Below are 19282 nucleotides of genomic sequence, written 5' to 3'. Positions count from 1 at the left end.
AGCTTCTTCCGGGTCTCCCACCTGGCTAGCAGGGGCCCACTTACTTGGACCATCTTCCACTGCTTTCTCAGGCCGTTAGCCAGGAGCTGGACCGGTAGTGAAGCAGCAGGGATATAAACCACGCCACCCATATGAGATGCCACAGGCCAGGAGGCGGCTTCACCCACTACACCACAGCACCAGTCCCTCTTTTGTTCTATTTTCCCTTGTTTGGGCGGTGCTGATGTCATCGGGAGCCCCCTTTGTATGGGATGTTTTGTGGATCACTCAGCACCTAGATTAGGACCTGACTCACAACGGGTCAAAAAATTGCTATTGAATGAAATAATGAAGTAATAAAAAAAATGATCAAGAAAACTCCTACTTGTTATCAAAGTTTCCAATAATGACCCTACAGCTATGTTTTCTACGCACAACGTCTTCTCCTTAATATTCTCTTATAATGTTTACCCGATAGCTATTGTATGTGCGTCTAAGGACATTTGGGCTTTTAACCACACTCAGCATTTAGTTCCATTCCAGACAAGGGTCCTAAGTTGTGGTCTCACGTACCTGCAAGTGCTGCTTTTCTGCATGACGTCAGCACGGTGATAGCCAGAGAGTTTACAAAAACCGTCATTGCTATAAACTACAGGCCAGTCCACAATCTGCGCATTGCCCAGTAAGAAACTCGATTCTAAAGAAGAAAAAAGAGAGAAGGAGAGTTACTTAGCTTCATTTAACAGCTTACATCTCTCAAGCACGCAAAATGGCCAATTCATGTAGTAGATGGACAAATGCCCCCTTCGTTTGTTAAGGTAGATATCATACAACTTATTTTTAAAACTGACAGTTAACGTGATCATCAAATGAGACATTTCTATGCAAAACTAAAAGTTCCATTTAAAACAAACTAGCTTATAATACTTCTTGGCATTTAAGGAAGCCCTATGTTACAGAAATAAAGGACAATAATCTTAGTGACTATAATAATTATACTTAAAATAGGTGAATTTATTCAGATTAAGGCTATAATCACTTCCCAACTGCTTAAGACTACAGAACATTTGACATGATGGGAAAAATTATCTTTAGATTGATCTTGAAAAGCCTAATATAAAATAGCCCTTAAAAAAAGTGTTCTTTTAAAATAGTTATTCAAAGACATTATTTTCAAATACAGAATTTGAAAACTATCGATATTCTAAATAAAAGAAACATCTCAAATCAATCTTACATGCAAAAGAGGTCTATTTCACGTATAAAAATTAATACAGGGACTGGTGTTGTGGCATAGCAGGTTAAGCCACTGCCTACAGTGCTTTCACACCATATGGGCACCAGTTTCAGTCCTGGCTGCTCCACTTTCAATCCAGCTCCCTGCTAAAGCGCCTGGGAAAGCAGTGGAAGACGGCCCAACTGCTTGGGCCCCTGCATGCACATGAGAGACCTGGAGGAAGCTCCTGGCTCCTGGCTTGGGCTTGGCCCAGCCCCAGCCATTGCAGCCATTTAGGGAGTGAACCAGAAGATGGAAGATTTCTTGCTCTCTCTGTCCCTCTCTCTCTCTGTAATTCTGCCTTTCAAATGAAATAATTCTTTAAAAAGATTAAGACAAAAATATCTCTTTATGGCAATCTTGGTTAGAAATCCAATAGTTTAGGTAGTATTTAAGCAGTTTTTTAGATCACATGTTAACATTAAAATGAATTAAAATTCAAATAATTTTTTTTTGACAGGCAGAGTTAGACAGTGAGAGACAGAGAGATAAGGAGAAAGGTCTTCCTTTGTCCGTTGGTTCACCCCCCAAGTGGCCACTACGGCCGGCGCGCTGCACTGATCCAAAGCCAGGAGCCAGGTGCTTCCTCCTGGTCTCCCATGTGGATGCAGGGCCCAAGCACTTGGGCCATCCTCCACTGCACTCCCGGGCCACAACAGAGAGCTGGACTGGAAGAGGAGCAACCAGGACAGAATCTGGCACCCCAACCGGGGCTAGAACCCTGGGTGCCAGCGCCACAGGCAGAGGATTAGCCTAGTAAGCCACAGCACTGGCCAAAATTCAAATAATATTAAAATATGAAATGAAAGGTTAAATAATTGTTTTAAATATTTATTTATTTATTTACTCTGAAAGTCAAAGTTATAGGGAGAGAGGGAGACACAAAGAGAGAGCAACCATCCACCTGTTGGCTATAATGGGTAGCGGTTGGGCCAGCCTGAAGCCAGGAGCCAGGAGCGTCATCTGGGTCTCCCACACAAGGCAGGGGTCCAAGCACTTGGGCCATCTTCCACTGCTTTTCCCAGGCCATTAGCAGAGAGCTGGATCAAAAGTGGAGCAACTAGGACACCAACTGGCACCCAGAGGGGTTGCCAGACTCACAGGTGGTGGCTTTACCTGCTGGGCCACAACACCAGCCCCAAAATAAACACTGTTAAAGAGTAAAAACTCGAAAAGTAACACTTTAGTAAAGGAAGGCCTTTACTAAAACTCTCATCTGAAGTCATAGGATAGTGTGCTACGAACAGAAATGAGCTTCTGAATACAAGGCTGGAGGTCCTCACTCACAGGTGGTCCTCATAAAAGTAACAGTGCAATTCAACACTCACGGAGGAGCGGCTGTGTAAGGGCTCCTCCTGAGTCAGACAATGGCAGAGAATAAAAATGACTGAAACATACTCTTTGCTCTAAACAAATACATAGTAAGAAAAGTATGTAACGACCAAATACACTGTGGCAAGATAGATATTAAATCAAGAACCAAAGCAAAAGAAAAACACAGAACAAAAGAAAAGAGAAAAAAATCTGAGGGCAATGAGAAGCAACCAAAGGCAGAAGAAACTAGAAAAGATGAACCCTTGACAAAAGGGATGTATATCAGGTGAGAAACTCATTTAACCCTCCATTCCCCTTGAGAGTGCTTCCACATTGGGACAGTTTATGGGGTGATAAAACACCGGCAGAGATGTCTTATAAGGCTAATGTCTTAAAAGACAATTTGGGCCTTCCAGGAAAGCTTGAAATTGAAGGGGAAATCCTTTAATGGATGAAGCCATAAATCCGTGCACAAGTGCACCTTAAGTCTTTCTCTGTGACCTAAGCTGTGCTGGATAGGTTAATACTACAAGGATTCTGGCAGGAAGCAATGGCAGAGACGGCTACAGAGATGGGAGAAAGTTTCAACAGCTCCAGAGGTAGAAGACAGAGTTCAGAGCCCGAGCTGTAGCAAGTTACAAAGACATGGTAGAGGCCGGCGCCGTGGCTCACTTGGTTAATCCGCCTGTGGTGCCAGCACCCCAGGTTCTAGTCCTGGTCAGGGCACCGGATTCTGTCCCGGATGCTCCTCTTCCAGTCCAGCTCTCTGCTGTGACCCGGGAAGGCAGTGGAGGATGGCCCAAGTGCTTGGGCCCTGCACCCTATGGGAGACCAGGAGGAAGCACCTGGCTCCTGGCTTCGGATTGGCACAGCGCCAGCCGTAGCGGCCATTTGGGGGGGTGAACCAATGGAAGGAAGATTTTCCTCTCTGTCTCCCTCTCTCACTGTCTAACTCTATCTGTCAAATAAATAATAAAAACAAATACAAAAAAAAGAAAGACATGGTAAACACCCCACGTTTTCCATTTAAACCATGGATTCGAGCAAGCAGTAGGTTCTAGGATAAAAGTCTATGTCTGGAACTAAGAATTAAAACAGACCCTCACTGATAAATTCTTAAAGATCAAGACTGGATTCAGTCATTCATTTTATTTGAAAGGCAGAGAGAGGCAGAGTTGCAACTAACAAAGATCTCCCATCTTGCCAGTTCACTCCCTGAACACACACAACACCCAGGGCTAGGACAAGCTGAAGCCGGGGGCTGGAACTCAGTTTCGAACTCTCACACTGGGGACAGGAACCCATGCACTCGAGCCATCACCACCGCATCCCAGGTTGTACATTAGCAGGAAACTGGAAGCAGGAGCAGAGCAGGAACTCAAACCCAGCCGCTCCAGTACAGGAGGCAGACACCCCAAGCAGCGGCTTCCCTGCTGCACCAAATGGTCATCCTGTACCAGTGATTTACCTGCCTGGTGAAATACGGCCCTCCAGGCCAGCACAAGTGAAGCCACCACTTGCAGGGCCGCCACTTGGGTCCCAACTGCTTTGCATCCGACTCAGCTTCCTGATAACGTGCCCAGCTGGGAAGGCAACAGATCCCCCAAGCTCTTGGCCCTGCATGTGGGAGACTGGGGTGGTTTTGTAGCTCCTGGCTTTGGCCTGGTCCAGATCTAATGATTTTGGCCATAAGCAGAGTGAACCAGTGGATAGAAATCTCTTGCTCTCTCTTTCTCTCCATCTTGCTTTGTCACGCTACCTTTCAAATAAAATAAATGAATCTTCTTAAAAATTAAAATACAACTTTCAGGGGAAAATGTTGCAATCCAATCTTTGTATCGTGTAGCAGCACAATAGCCAGTATACAATCAGAAATTATTAGACAGCCAAAGAAACAGAAAACTGTGGCAATGATCAAGGAGGGAAACAGGCAAGTAGAAAAGAAGTCAATGTGTGAACACAGAAAACGCAGAAATAAATACTGTAATCTCTGAAGCAAGAAATTCATTGGATAGCCTTAACAGCACATTGAGCACTAACAAAGAAAGGAAAACTGAAAACATACCAATGCAAAGTGTTATAAGCCTAAATAAAAGAAGAAAGGAGTGAAAAGATGCCCCATAGGATAATAGCAAACAGTCTAAAATATATGTAGTTGAGTCTACGAAAAAAGAAGAAAAAAGAAAGGCACAAATATTATTTGGAGAAATGAAGATTAAATTTTTTTCTGAAAAGTTCAAACAACAGCAACTCACAGATCTTAACTCACTAAAGATCAAGACAAGCACAAACAGGCCACAGCAGGAAAATTGCAGTAAAAATGATGAAAAAGAAAAAGGGAAAAATACTAAAAGCATCCAAAAGAAAAATATTATATTTTATGATGCACTAGTCACAAAAAAGCAACAGAGACCAGAACACAATTAAATGACATCTCTAAAATTCCTAGAGGAAAGTAGTCACCACCCTAGATTTTTATAAAAAGCAAAAAAAAAAAAAATCTTCAACAATGAAGCCAGAATAAAGATATATTGAGAAAGGAAAGCCGAGAGAAATGATTGACAGCAGAATCACATTAAAACAAATCCAATGGATATTTTAGCTATTAAAAAAAACTAACTTCCACATAAATTCAGAAAGAGAAAAGCAATCATATGAGACAAACAGAAAATAAATTGCAAGACCACGAGCTTAAATACAATCATATGAAGTATTATATTGAATGTGTATGGAAAAACACATTAAAGAAATTTTCAGTGTATTTTTTTAAGAAACTAATAGTATACTGCTTCAGCAGAACCATTTAAAGTATGTCTCTGTACACAAAGATAGACCAGTTGAGTGTGAAAATGTGGGGGAGATGCATGATAGAAATACTAAGCAGAAAGTAGATGTGGGGGCTGGCATTGCAGCATAGTGGGTAAGACCACGGGGTCACCTCCTGGCTGCTTCATTTCCAATCCAGCTTCCTGCTAATGGCCTGGAAAAAGCAGTGGAAGATGGCCAAGGGTTTGGGCCCCTGCCATGCACATGGGAGATCCAGAAGAACCTCCTGGCTTCGGCCTGGCTCAGCACTGGTCAACCCTCTAGGGAGTGAACCAGCAGAAGGAAGACCTCTCTCTTTCTCTCTCTTTCTCTCTCTGCTTCTTTCTCTGTAACTCTGACTTTCAAATTCACACTCATTCATGATTAAAACCTCTCAGCAAAATGATAGGAGGAAACTTCCCCAGCCTGAAAGAATCTATTAAAAATCTAGAGCTAATGTCATTCTCAAGGTAAAACAGTAAATGCTTGCCCTCGAAGAGGAAGAAAAGGTAACAGATGTACTCTCCACACTTATATTCAATATTTTACTGGCGATCCAACTAGTGAAATAAGGACAAAAATAATCAATGTAAATATTGGAAAGGAAACAGTAAAGTCTTCCTATCTGCAGATGGAATGACTGTTTACAGAAAATCCTAAGGAATATTCCAAGGAACACCTAGAATTGATACATGGACTTAGTCAGCTCTCAGAACTGAAAGCCAACACTGGTCTACTGTGCTTCTATACATTAGCATTAAGCAACTGGAACATGAAATAAAGAACAATTTCATTTATCAAAAAAAAGCATAAACCAGTTAGGAATAAATTTAACAAAAGATGTAGAAGCTGCTTGAGGGAAAACTTAAAAAGCACTGCTGAGTTAAATTAAACACCTAAATAAGTGGAAAACTATGCCATGCATATGAATTAGAAAACTGGATATTTATAAAGCGTTTCCCCCAAACAGATCTATGGATTGAATACAAACCAAATGAAAATGCCAATAGAATTTATTGAGGAAACTGACAAAATATTTATAAAAATGCAAATTACCTAACATAGCCCCAAATATAACATGAAAGAAAGCAATGGTAGAGAAACTTAAAACTATATTAAATTGGTGTAAGTGCAGATAAGTAGATCAATGAAGCAGAATAGAGTTCAGAAACAGACCCTCACCTAAATGGTAAACTGATTTTTTTGCAAAGATACCAAGTAAATTTTATGAATCAAGGAAAGCCTCTTCAATGAATTGTGTTAAAACTGGATATCTCTATGAGCAAAAATTCAAATTATCTCACAGCACACACAAAACTGTAATTTGCAGTTTATCATGTGAGGCTACTTCAAAAAGTTAGTGGAAAAATACAATTAAAAGATAAGTTTATTTTGGTGCCAAAAAAATTGAAAATTTAAAATTCATGCATATCATTTTTGTATATATTTTACTTGAAAGTCAAAGTTACACAGAGAGAGAAGGAGAGGCAGAGAGAGAGGTCTTCCACCTGCTGGTTCACTCCCCAAGTGGCCGCAAGGAAGCCTGGAACCAGGAGCTTCTTCCAGGTCTCCCATGTGGGTGCAGGAACCCAAGAAGTTGGACCATCTTCTACTGCTTTCTCAGGCCATAGCAGAGAGCTGGATAGGAAGTGGAGCAGCCAGGACTCGAACTGGCGCCCATATGGGATGCTGGCACCGCAAACGGCTGCTTTACCCATTACGCCACAGCACCGGTCCCATTCATAATATGTATTTTCCATGAATTTTTTGAATGCCTTCATAGAAAAGTGAAAACTATAAAACTTCTAGAAGAAATCTTTCCAGTCATAAGGAAGATAAAAATTTCTTATGTAAGATTCTTAAAGGGTTGGTAAATTAGACATCATCAAAATTAAAGTCAATCACTCACTCAAGGACACCTGCCAAGGAAATGATGTAGAAACCTACAGCCTATAAGAAATTATTCATGATACAAATATCTGAAAAATCACTCCAGTCCAAAATACACAGAAAAAAATAACCTAATTAACAAAATGGGCACTGACTTGAATTGGCATTTCACAAAACTGGGTAGATGATAGCCAATAAGCTCAAGAAAATGGCACTCACAATTACCAAGCATTAGGGAAATACAAACTAAAAGCACAAGTTTATCACTGGAGTCATGATAAAGACTAACAATGCAAAATGTTGATGAGAATCTTGGACAACTGGAATTCTACAAAGCATCAATGAGAATATAATACCACATGATCACTTTGGAAAACAGTTTCTTGTAAAGTTAAAGACTCATCTACACCTGGAAATTTTACTCCTGGATATGTATTCACATGAAATGAAAACGTGTTATGGCCGGCGCCGCGGCTCACTAGGCTAATCCTCCGCCTAGCGGCGCCGGCACACCGGGTTCTAGTCCCGGTCGGGGCGCCGGATTCTGTACCGGTTGCCCCTCTTCCAGGCCAGCCCTCTGCTGTGGCCCGGGAGTGCAGTGGAGGATGGCCCAGGTGCTTGGGCCCTGCACCCCATGGGAGACCAGGAAAAGCACCTGGCTCCTGGCTCCTGCCATCGGATCGGTGCGGTGCGCCGGCCGCAGCGCGCCGGCCGCGGCAGCCATTGGAGGGTGAACCAACGGCAAAAGGAAGACCTTTCTCTCTGTCTCTCTCTCTCACTGTCCACTCTGCCTGTCAAAAAAAAAAAAAAAAAAAAAAAAAAAAGAAAACGTGTTAAAAGGATCACAGAAAAAAATGTTCACATCAGATTTTTTTTTTTTTTTGACAGAGTGGACAGTGAGAGAGAGAGACAGAGAGAAAGGTCTTCCTTTGCCGTTGGTTCGCCCCCACTATGGCTGCTGCGGCCGGCACACCACGCTGATCCAATGGCAGGAGCCAGGTGCTTCTCCTGGTCTCCCATGGGGTGCAGGGCCCAAGCACTTGGGCCATCCTCCACTGCACTCCTGGGCCACAGCAGAGAATCATGCACGTATCCATCATGAGACTAGATTAAAAGCTGTGCTATATTCATACACAAAATACTACCCATCTCTAAAATAGACAAATTTCTTGTACATGTAACAACATGGATGGATCTCAAAAGCAATATGGTGACTGAATGCAGCCAGAAACTAACGTGTGCTGTAGGATTTAATTCACATGAAGTTTAAGTACAGGCAAAGCTACCTGGTGATAGGATCACAGCAAAGATTTCTGAAGGGCCTGGGGCAGGAGTAATAGGAACGAGGCAAAGGAGCTTTCTGGGAAATGAAATTGTTTTACGCCTTGTTTTATGCCTTGCTAAAGGGGTAAGCTACACAAAGGTATACATCTGTCAAAACTAGTTAAGCATTGCTCTTAAGATCTGTGCATGTTACCATATATAAATGTTTAAAAAAACCATGTACACACACTCGCACACACACACACACACACAAGGAGACCAATGGATAGCCCTTGCTGAACAGCAAATCAGTAGTTTTAGGAAAAGAGTGGCATTTGAGCCAAACCTTAGTTGTGAGTATTACACTACTTAGGAGGGCCAGCACCATGGCGCAGTAGGTTAATCCTCTGCCTGCGGTGCTGGCATCCCATATGGGCACCAGTTCTAATCTCGGCTGCTCCTCTTCCAATCCAGCTCTCTGCTGTGGCCTGGGAAAGCAGTTGGATATGGCCCAAATCCTTGGGCCCCTGCACCCACGTGGGAGACTGGGAAGAAGCTCCTGGCTCCTGGCTTCGAATCGGCGCAGCTCAGGCCATTGCAGCCATTTGGGGAGTGAACCATTGGATGGAAGACTCTCCCTCTCACTGTCTGTAACTCTACCTCTCAAGTAAATAAATAAAATCTTTGAAAAAATACTACTTATGGTGGTTTAAAGACGAGAATGACTGATTACTGCTGAAGTATAAATTTTTCTAAAAATATATTTTCATTTACATATAACATCAATTATAAAAAATACTAGGAATATGATTGCTAAAAATTATTTTCTTTTCCTTCTTAGCCTGGGCCACTTTGCTGTCTCTAATCCATAAACTCTCTGCTACCTGTGTAACTGTGGCGGGTCACATGGCTAAATGGTCTCCTTGCCTTAGCTTCTCCTGATTTTTCAGTCTGATGTTAAAAGTACCATTAAGTGATTCCTTCCCTCCATCCTATCATTCTGCATCCAGTCCAAGAATCCCAACTGTGTATATCATCACATTTCAAATCCCTTTTTTCTGGATTTACCAAGCCCTTGGAAATCCATCCTTATCTTCCCTCTCTGTAAACATATTTCTCATTACTCCTGAAGTCTACACTATTAAAGGTAGGTCAGGCTCTTCATTAAGTCCCCAAAATGTACTCTCATGATGCCCTCTTCACTTGAAATACTTTTCCTCCATCCCTTAGCCTTTCAATCCTGAAAGAACCATCTAAACTCTACCCTTTCTATGCACTGAGAACTGCTTGGCCCTCATCTCGCTCAGGCTGCCACCGTGTCTGTCTCCAAGCCTTCACAGAACAAACTTTTCATAAAAGTTGTCTATTCTCATTGGCTCCTTCTTCTCGGCTCCTAGGCATTCAACTCACTGCTATACGGCTTCTGGCCCTAGCAATCCACCAACAGAGCCAAAGCCTTCCATGTTGTCAGATTCACAGGACAAATTTTTCATTCATTTCATTCAACAATTCAGAAGCACCGAATTTATTCAGGAAGTATACATCAGAATCTCCTCAAGTCAGTTCTAAGCCTTCTCATGAGGAGTGTTACAAAAAGTTCATGGAAATGTGTACAATGAAAAATCTATGCATGGATCCCAAAATGCTTTTGTATCAAAATCAATTTATCTTTTAAGTACATGTTTGCACTGACTTTTTGAAATTTCTCCATATTCCCACCTATACTTATAGATTCAGTAATTGTTTATCCCTAAACCAGACCTTACCAATTAACCCTAGATGTTGATATTCAGCTAGATCTCACTTCCTAGATATCTTAAATGTACTTCAGTACAACATATTCATGGGCTTTTATTCCTCCAAACCATGTGCTTTTCCAATGTTTCCCCTCTTAGACAATAGGACAAGCATGCATACAATTACATAAGCCAGCAATCCAGGAGCCATCATTCAATCTCCTCCCCATTTCTCCCATATCTAATCCATTACCAGATCCTGTTCATTTTATCTCCTGAAGCTCTCAAATCCTTCCAGCTCTCTCCAGCCCAATAACTATCATTCAACTCCAACCTTTCATCATCTCTCCCTTAGAACATTCCAATCACTCACTAATCAGTGAGCCCAGACCTTCTCTGAGGTTCCACAATGAAACCAGACAAGTCTTTTCAAAACTCCAATTGGATCATCCTCCTTGCCTTGACAGCCTTCATTAATGTATCATGGCTCCCAGGACGACCAAGTCCTTCCCGTAGTCTACCCTGCTTCCCAAGTCTGTCCAACCCCTCTCTCTCCACTGTGACTCTTGCCTATAGTACTGCTGACACAGTGATTTTTTCTTATGTTATTAAGTTCTTCCCTTAAGAACTTATTTAAATTTTTTAATTACTTATTTGAGGAGAGACAGACAAAGAACAAGGTCTTCTGTGCTGGCTCAGTCCCCAAATGCTCACTCACAACAGGCTGGAGCAGGATGCAATGGTGCCAAAGCCAGGAGTCGGAACACCATCCAGGTCCCCTTCACATGTGAATCCAATCACCCAAGCCATTACCACTGACCCCAGGATTCACACCAGCAGGAAGCTGGAGTTAGGAGCTAGAGCCAGGCATCAAACACAGGGGACCCACTGTGGGACATAGGAGTCTTAACCACTAGGCTAAATACCTGCCCATGCAAGGATCTTCATCTTCCATCCTCTCTGCCTAAGCATCATTCCTTTCCTTCCTTGCCGGGTGAATACTTTTTTTTTAGGTGTTAATGCATTTGTATGACCCCCAGGGAATATTTCCCTGACCCAATGAATAGAAGCACATCCTTGTTGAGATAGATAGTTAGGTAGATAGATAGATAGATATATAGATAGATAGAGATAGATAGGTAGGTAGGTAGATAGATAGATACATAAATAGATAGATATACATATACATATACATATAGGTAACTCCTCCTGAGGACCTTTATCACAATTGCCATTTTATGGCCATTTGTTTTATGATTTAGCTAATGCATAGTTGTCTGCCGGGTTGAAAACTATAAAACAGAGCCCATTGTAGCTTTTTGCTCATATTTGATCCCTTTGTCTTATGCAGTGCCTGCAACTTAGTAGATACTAAATTATTGGTTGACAATATGAATAAACAGATGAATTAATACATTCTTAGAAGGAACTCTCTTTATATAATTGGTACCATGAAACTGACTGTTAAATTGCCTCTTAAACATTTTGTATATGCTATTATTGTCTTTTTCACATGAAGGATACATTCTAAGGATCATAAATTATATGTCTAGGGTGCATATAAGAGTTGCAATATAATCATTCAGACATAAAATCAATGATGAAACACTCAGTGTAACTACCTTAGACCAAATGGACCTAACAGACATGGAATATTTCATCCAACCGTAGCAAGATACTCACTCTTCTCAAATACGCATAATCTTCCAGATAAATCATCTGTTAGGTAGCAAACTTTAGAAGACTGAAGATACATAAGTAACTTTCCTGACCAAAGTGGTAAGAAACTAGAAATCAACAACAGGAGAAGTTCACAATACATGATCATTAAAGACACTCCTGGGGTGGGTATTTGGAGAAATGGGATGACCACATCCCAAACCAAAGTGCCTAGGTTCAAGTCCCAGCTGGTCTGCTTCCTATCCAGCTTTCTAGGAAAGCACACCCTATGATGCGGCAGTGACGGCTCAAGTACTGAAGTTCTTGCACTCATGTGGGAGGCCCACGTGGGGCTCCAGGTTACCGACTTTGGCCTGGATGAGCAATTTGGGCAACATAGGCCTTCTGAGAATGGCCAGTGGATGGAAGATCTCTCCATGTCTGTAGCTATCCAGCTATTTATTTACATATAACTCTAACTCTCTGCCTCTCAAATAAAATGAAAATCCACTAAAAGAAAACAAACCACCCCTAAACAGCCAATGGGTCAAACAAGAAATTTTAAAAAATATTGAGACAAAGAAAACAGAAACACAATATACCACAATTTACAGAATGCAGCAAAAGCAGTTCTAAGGCAAAACTTTATAGCAATAAATGTCTACATCTAAAAAAAATTCCAAATAAGCAATCTAACATTATACCTCAGCAAACTAGACAAAGGACAAACTGAGTACAAGGTTAGTAGGAAAAAAGAAATAATAAATACCAGAACAGAAAGAAGTGAAATAAAGGCTAGTAAAATAATAGAAAAGCCAAGCAAAACTACATCAATTTTTGGAAAAGATAAAAAAAATCACCAACAATTAGACAAGAAAAAAGGCTCTAACAAACAAAAAGATAAAATCAAAGATGAAAAAGAAAATGTCACATAATACAGAAATATAAAGGATAATAAGACATATTATTCCATATGCCCACAAACGGATAATCTAGAAGAAATGCGTAAATTCCTAAATGCTTAAAACCCACCACGGCAAAAATCATGAAGCAAAAGGAAATCTGAACAGACAACAACAGTGACAAGTGAGGAGGTTGAATCAGTAATAAAATATCCTCCATCAAAAAAAACCCCAGGACATGACGGTCTCACTGCTGAACTCTCCATTAAAGAACAGCAACCCTTCTTCAACTCTCCCAGAACATTGAAGAGGAGGGACACTTCCAAACATGCTTTAAAGGAGAGACACCTTGCAGATCTCCCTTTCTGAAAGCAGGCTTGTCTTCCTGATGTTTGTTAGAATTTGGAACCAGAATTCTAACCATTCCTAGCTAACTCTGCCCTCATCAAACCCTTTCTAAAGTTGTACAACCGCAAGGTTGAGACTCCAGCTACACTGTCCATTTATTGCACACATACCGCAGTAACTCTAAGTAACAAAAAATTAATAAGTAACAAAAATTAATAACAAAAGCAACCACTCATGGAGCCCCAACTCTGTGCTAGGCATTGGGTCCGATGAAGCACTTTCTGTAATCCAGAAGACAACAAAGTACACTCCCCCTCCTACTGATGACTTATCAGGCAATAAGTCAAAATTCACAAAGACCAGATTCCCAAAGCATCTCAAATGCACACTCCCTAAATTCTTTTTCATAGAATTATGTGTGTATGGAAGTATGTCTGTATGTGTGTATTTATCTGAAAGGCAGAATTACGTAAGACAGAGAGAGAGAGGTCTTCCATCCACTAGTTCACTTGTCAAATGGCCACAATGGCCAGGGCTGGCCCCAGGCTGGAACCAAGAGCCTATCCTGGTCCCTCAAGTGACTGGCATGGACCTGAGTACCTGGGTCATCCTCCCTTGCTTTCCCAGGTGCATCAGCAGAGGGCTGGATGTGGAGTGGAGCAGCCAGGACTCAAACCAACACTCTGATACGGGATGCCAGAAACCTGGAGTGCCAGTGTAACCTGCTGTGCCACAAAGCCAGTCCCAAATTCCCTAACTTCTTTCAGGTTTTTTTTTTTTAAGATTTATTTATTTATTTGAAAGGCAGAATTACAGAGAGGCAGAGGCGGCGGGGGGGGGGGGGGGGGTGGTCCTCCATCCACTGGTTCACTCCCCAAAAGGCTGTAACAGCTGGAGCTGGGCCAGGAGCCAGGAGGTTCTTCTGGATCTCCTACATGGTTGCAGAGACCCAAGGACTTGGGCCACCTTCTGCTGCTTTCCCAGGCCACAGCAGAGAGCTGGATGGGAAGTGAAGTAGCTGGGACTCAAACTGGTGCTCATTTGAGATGTGGGCATTGCAGGAGGCAGCTTTATCAGCTAAACCAGAGTGCCATGTCCTTTCCTAAATTCTAATCCATGACTGAGATTTTGCAAATTAAGCTCTTTCTGCGAGAAACTGTCTCTTTTTGGCTTTAGATAGAAACGTAGAGAGACTACGAATGAAGGAAAAATTCTAAAGCAACTCACTTTGGGGAGGACTAATCCCTGCCATTAGCTAGGAAACAGCTGTTTAGGAAAATGAACAGGAGTTAGAGTCAAAATGGGTGGTTGAGGGGCCAGTGCCGTGGCTCACTTGTTTAATCCTCTGCCTGCGGCACCAGCATCCCATATGGGTGCTCGGTTCTAGTCCCAGTTGCTCCTCTTCCAGTCCAGCTCTCTGCTGTGGCCCGGGAGTGCAGTGGAGGATGCCCAAGTGCTTGGGCCCTGCACCCCATGGGAGACCAGGAGAAGCACCTGGCTCCTGGCTTCGGATCAGCGCGGTGCGCCGGCCATAGTGGCCATTTGAGGGGTGAACCAACAGAAGGAAGACCTTTCTCTCTGTCTCTCTCTCTCACTGTCTAACTCTGTCAAATAAAAAATAAAAATAAATAAAATTTTAAAAATGGGTGGTTGAGAGTTTGCCTCCTTTCAACCCGCTTTTTCAAGGCATCCACCTTATTTTTTATCAATAACATAGAATATGGACAATTTGGACATTTGCCAGGTGCATTCTACCTGGTACGTGCTCCCACGTTCAACCAGATTTAGCAACTTAGAGGGTTTTGTTAGACCAAGTTAATGTTTTAATGAATATTCTAGGAAGTACACCCTTCTCAATATACCAAGAGAGTCACTGTGAGAAACCAGAGGAATTTTAATTAGGTATTACTTTCCTCATATATGTACTTGAAGTTGGCAGTATCTACCTCTTTGGAGAGTTGAGATTAAACAGAAATTAAGTGAGAAAATTCTTAAAAAACTAATAATTAGATCAAAAAAATATTTATATGCTATTATTGTGTGTCCTGTACAAGGTCCTTTTACAACTGTGTCATACAAGGGGTCGTCAACAAGTTCATGGAAAAAAAAATACTGTGAAAAAGTGAGGCATTGATTTCAGAACTTTTGCATTAAAATAAATGTCTTCTAATTCCACTTTCTGAAAACTTTGTGATGTGCCCTGCTATATGCAGAAATAGCTTGCTCTGTATGCAGGAGTGTGTGTGTGTACAAGCAAAGAAGCTAGGAAAAATTAAAATCAACTTGTAAATATTGACCCTACAGACCAAAACCTATAAATCCCTATTTATTTTCACTGTGTGCTAAACAAAAATAAAATATTTAAAAATGAGAAATAAAAGAGGAAGGAGAGACATATCTTTGAAAAGTTCAGTGCTGGGACTGGAGTTGTAGTGTGTTGGGTTAAACTGCCTACCGCACGGTCGCCAATTTGAGTCCTAGCTGCTCCATTTCCAATCCAGCTCCCTGGATTGCCTGGGAGAGCAGCAGAGGATGGCCCAAGTGCCTGGGCCCCTGCCCCCACGTGGGAGACCGGGAAGAAGCGCCTGGCTCCTGGCTTCAGCCTGGCCCAGCCCCAGCCGAGCAACCATTTGGGGAGTGAAACAACAGATGGGGGATCTCCTACTCCCCTCCCCCTCCCTCCCCCTCCCCCTCCCCCCTCCCGCCGTAATTCTGCCCTTTAAATAAAAAAACAAATCTTTTAAAAGAAAAGTTCAGAGCCAAACTAGATGGCGATTGTTGAGTATCAAACAAGCTTTCCTGGGAGCGGGACTGCAGCGCAGTGTGTTGGGTCAGTGCTTGGGAGTCTGAGCCCCTTACTGGAGCTGATGCTTCTCCTGACCCAACTTCCTGCTGATGCACCACGGAAGACAGCAGATCACGGCCCAAGTACTGGGTTCCTGACACTCCCACAGGAGACCTCCGTGAGTTCCCACACCCTGGTTTTGGCCCAGCCCAGCTCCAACTATTACAAGCATTTAGGGAGTGAATCAGCAGATAGAAACTCTCTCTCTTTTTCTCTCCCTAACGAATCTCTCTCTTTCTCTCTCTCTGACTCAGCCTTTTGAATAAATAAATGTTTAAAAAATTATACAGGAGCATATTTTCATAAATCTTTGTGTTCACAGAAACAATTTATGTGTACATGAAATACTCACATGATGGCTCCATTTCCCTACAGCCATGAAAACTTATTTCAACAGATGGAAATTATATTACTAATAAATATTAAGAACAAGACAGCCAATTAAAATTGCTTTCTGGGAAATTTTTAAGTTCCTTTAGCTTTAAGAAATGGCAGGGAAAATAAAGTCTGACTACAGAGGAATAAGTTTTCTCCAAAGCAAATGAGTTGGAAACCTAGAAATTGAGACAGTGCAGAAGTTGGGGAAACACAAAGCCTGTCGTGAAATTTCCCAGAATTCTTGGCGACTGTTGTCATTTTCATCTACCAATCTTGCCCCCCTACACACACTCCAGCTCTTAGCATGCCGTGAGCCATGAATTCTGAAAAATCAAACACTTCTTAGGAACCAGACTGCTCAGTCCTTGAAGACATTTATAAACATTTCTTCCCCAAATGGTCAAATACTCAATATTGTTCTGGATGAGGCTGTCTGGGAATCAGGGCATAATCCCCACCAGAAGGTAGAATTCAGAAATGACAACTCCACACACATAGCAGATTCAGAGAAGGGTCTCATCAAGGTGCTAATTTTTGAAAATAACGTATTCCATCTGGACCAGTCAACATTCTCTTGGAAATGAAATTTAAATTTAAACCATATGTCTTTTAGCCGGCGCCGTGGCTCAATAGGCTAATCCTCCACCTTGCGGCGCCGGCACACCGGGTTCTAGTCCCGGTCGGGGCGCCGGATTCTGTCCTGGTTGCCCCTCTTCCAGGCCAGCTCTCTGCTATGGCCAGGGAGTGCAGTGGAGGATGGCCCAGGTGCTTGGGCCCTGCACCCCATGGGAGACCAGGAAAAGCACCTGGCTCCTGGCTCCTGCCAGGATCAGCGCGGTGCGCCGGCTGCAGCGGCGGCCATTGGAGGGTGAACCAGCGGCAAAAGGAAGACCTTTCTCTCTCTGTCTCTCTCTCTCACTGTCCACTCTGCCTGTCAAAAAAAAAAAAAAAAAAAAAAAAAAAAAAAAAAAAAAAAAACCATATGTCTTTGATTCACAATGTCCCCCAAGAGCCATTTCAAAATTGAAAAGGTTAAATTGAAAAATGTGGAGTAAGGGCAGGGATTGGCCTAAGGGATGGAGAAGCCAGTTCAGGCACCTGCACCCGTTATCACAGAGCCTAGGTTCAATAACTGGCTCTGGCTCTTGATTCCAGCTCCCTGTTAATGCAGACTCCAGGAGGCAACAGGCGTCGGGCCACTGCCGCCCATATGGGAGACTTGCACTGAGTTCCCCTGCTCCTGCACCCAGATCAGCCTCAGCCTAGCCCCATGGCCACTGCCAGCCTTTAGGGGGTGAACCAGCAGATGGACGATCCCTCTTTCTCTCTATGCTTTTCAAATTAGTAGTGTTTCACGGCCGGCGCCATGGCTCACTAGGCTAATCCTCGGCCTTGCGGCGCCAGCACACCGGGTTCTAGTCCCGGTCGGGGTGCCGGATTCTGTCCCGGCTGCCCCTCTTCCAGGCCAGCTCTCTGCTGTGGCCAGGGAGTGCAGTGGAGGATGGCCCAAGTGCTTGGGCCCTGCACCCCATGGGAGACCAGGAGAAGCACCTGGCTCCTGCCTTCAGATCAGCGCGGTGCGCCAGCCGCAGCACGCCGGCCGCAGCGGCCATTGGAGGGTCAACCAAAGGCAAAGGAAGACCTTTTCTCTCTGTCTCTCTCTCACTGTACACTCTGCCTATCAAAAAAATAAATAAAAAATTTTAAAAAGTACTGTTTCACATATATGTATATATGCACACACGTGCAATGTTTTAGAATATGTGAGAGGACTTCAAAAAGTTTGTGGAAATGCAATTAAAAACTTGCAAAAGTTCTTTAACATCCACACATAGGAGACATCTTCTAAAAGCTCATGAAAATGCATGTTATAAAAAAAAATGCACGGATTTCAAGGGCTTTTATGCACCAAAACAAACATATTTCACTTCCGTTTTCCATGACTATTTTGAAGTGCCCCTGGCCTATCCACAAATGGTTAGAAGCAGAGAGTTGAATGGTGGTTACCAGAAGCTGGGCTGTGGGCTGTGGAGAAGGACAGGGAAGGGGCAGGTGTTGGTCAACAGGCCAAAGTCATAGAGGGGTCACTATGTGAGACAGGGCTAAGCCAGTGTCCTGTGTCAAAGCCCTGGTTTAAGTCCCAGTACTTTGTTCCTATCTAGGTTCCTGCAAATGTGCCTGGGAAGCCACTGAATAATTTTCTCTCTCTCTCTCTTTCTCTCCCACTCCCTTCTCTCTCTTTCTCTCCTTTACCCCTTAATACTGCCTTTCAAATAAATAAATCTTTTTAAAATAATCCAAGTCATAATTAAATAGGTAGAATAAATTCTTGTGTTCTACTGTACAGCAATGGATCTATGTTTAATAATGATACATATTTCAAAACAGCTAATAGATAATTTTTAAATGTTCTTTCTACAAGTAAATGATAAATATTTGAGGTGATAGATATGTGCATTAGCCTGATTTAATCATTCCACAATGTACGCATACTTAGAAGTTTCATACTGTACTCCTTAAACATATACACCAATTATCTGTCAGTTAGAAATAAAACCTTAAAGTTGTCCCTAGGATCATTGCCATGGTTTCTCAATCTTGACCATGCATTTACGTAAAAAAGCACCAGAAGATTGGGGGCAGGGCAGAGGCTGTCCATGTCTGTCCCTTGTCCCAGGGATTGATCTGAAGTGGGACCCAGACATCAGTATTTATTGTTAAAACTTCTCAGGTGGCTCTCATGTGCAGGGTGGAGAAGTTCTAATCTAATGCAGCAATTGCTAACTGCTGGCAGCTGTAATAGAGTCTTGTCACAAGTGTCAAAAATAGAGATTGCTAAATTCTAGCAGACACACTGAATTCAGTCCCTCAGGGTGGGATACAAAAA

At 42.5% G+C, this 19282-nt stretch overlaps 1 protein-coding gene across 3 annotated transcripts in view; it reads right to left on the bottom strand.

Moving 5' to 3' along the window:
* The window catches only part of KCNH5 (potassium voltage-gated channel subfamily H member 5), a 439958-nt gene that overhangs the window by 404006 nt on the left and 16670 nt on the right, over window positions 1-19282 (bottom strand). For all 3 annotated transcript variants that reach the window (XM_017349345.4, XM_089322688.1, XM_089322689.1), the window contains exon 2: window positions 553-676. In XM_017349345.4, coding sequence (XP_017204834.2) covers window positions 553-676 — 124 coding nt within the window. The remainder of the gene's footprint in view (window positions 1-552; window positions 677-19282) is intronic.

Source organism: Oryctolagus cuniculus, chromosome 20, assembly GCF_051225735.1.
Source record: "Oryctolagus cuniculus isolate XC-2025 breed Fujian yellow rabbit chromosome 20, ASM5122573v1, whole genome shotgun sequence".
NCBI classification, from domain to species: domain Eukaryota; kingdom Metazoa; phylum Chordata; class Mammalia; order Lagomorpha; family Leporidae; genus Oryctolagus; species Oryctolagus cuniculus.
Note: the sequence above shows the minus strand (reverse complement) of the source record. Positions and strands in the feature narration are given on the sequence as shown.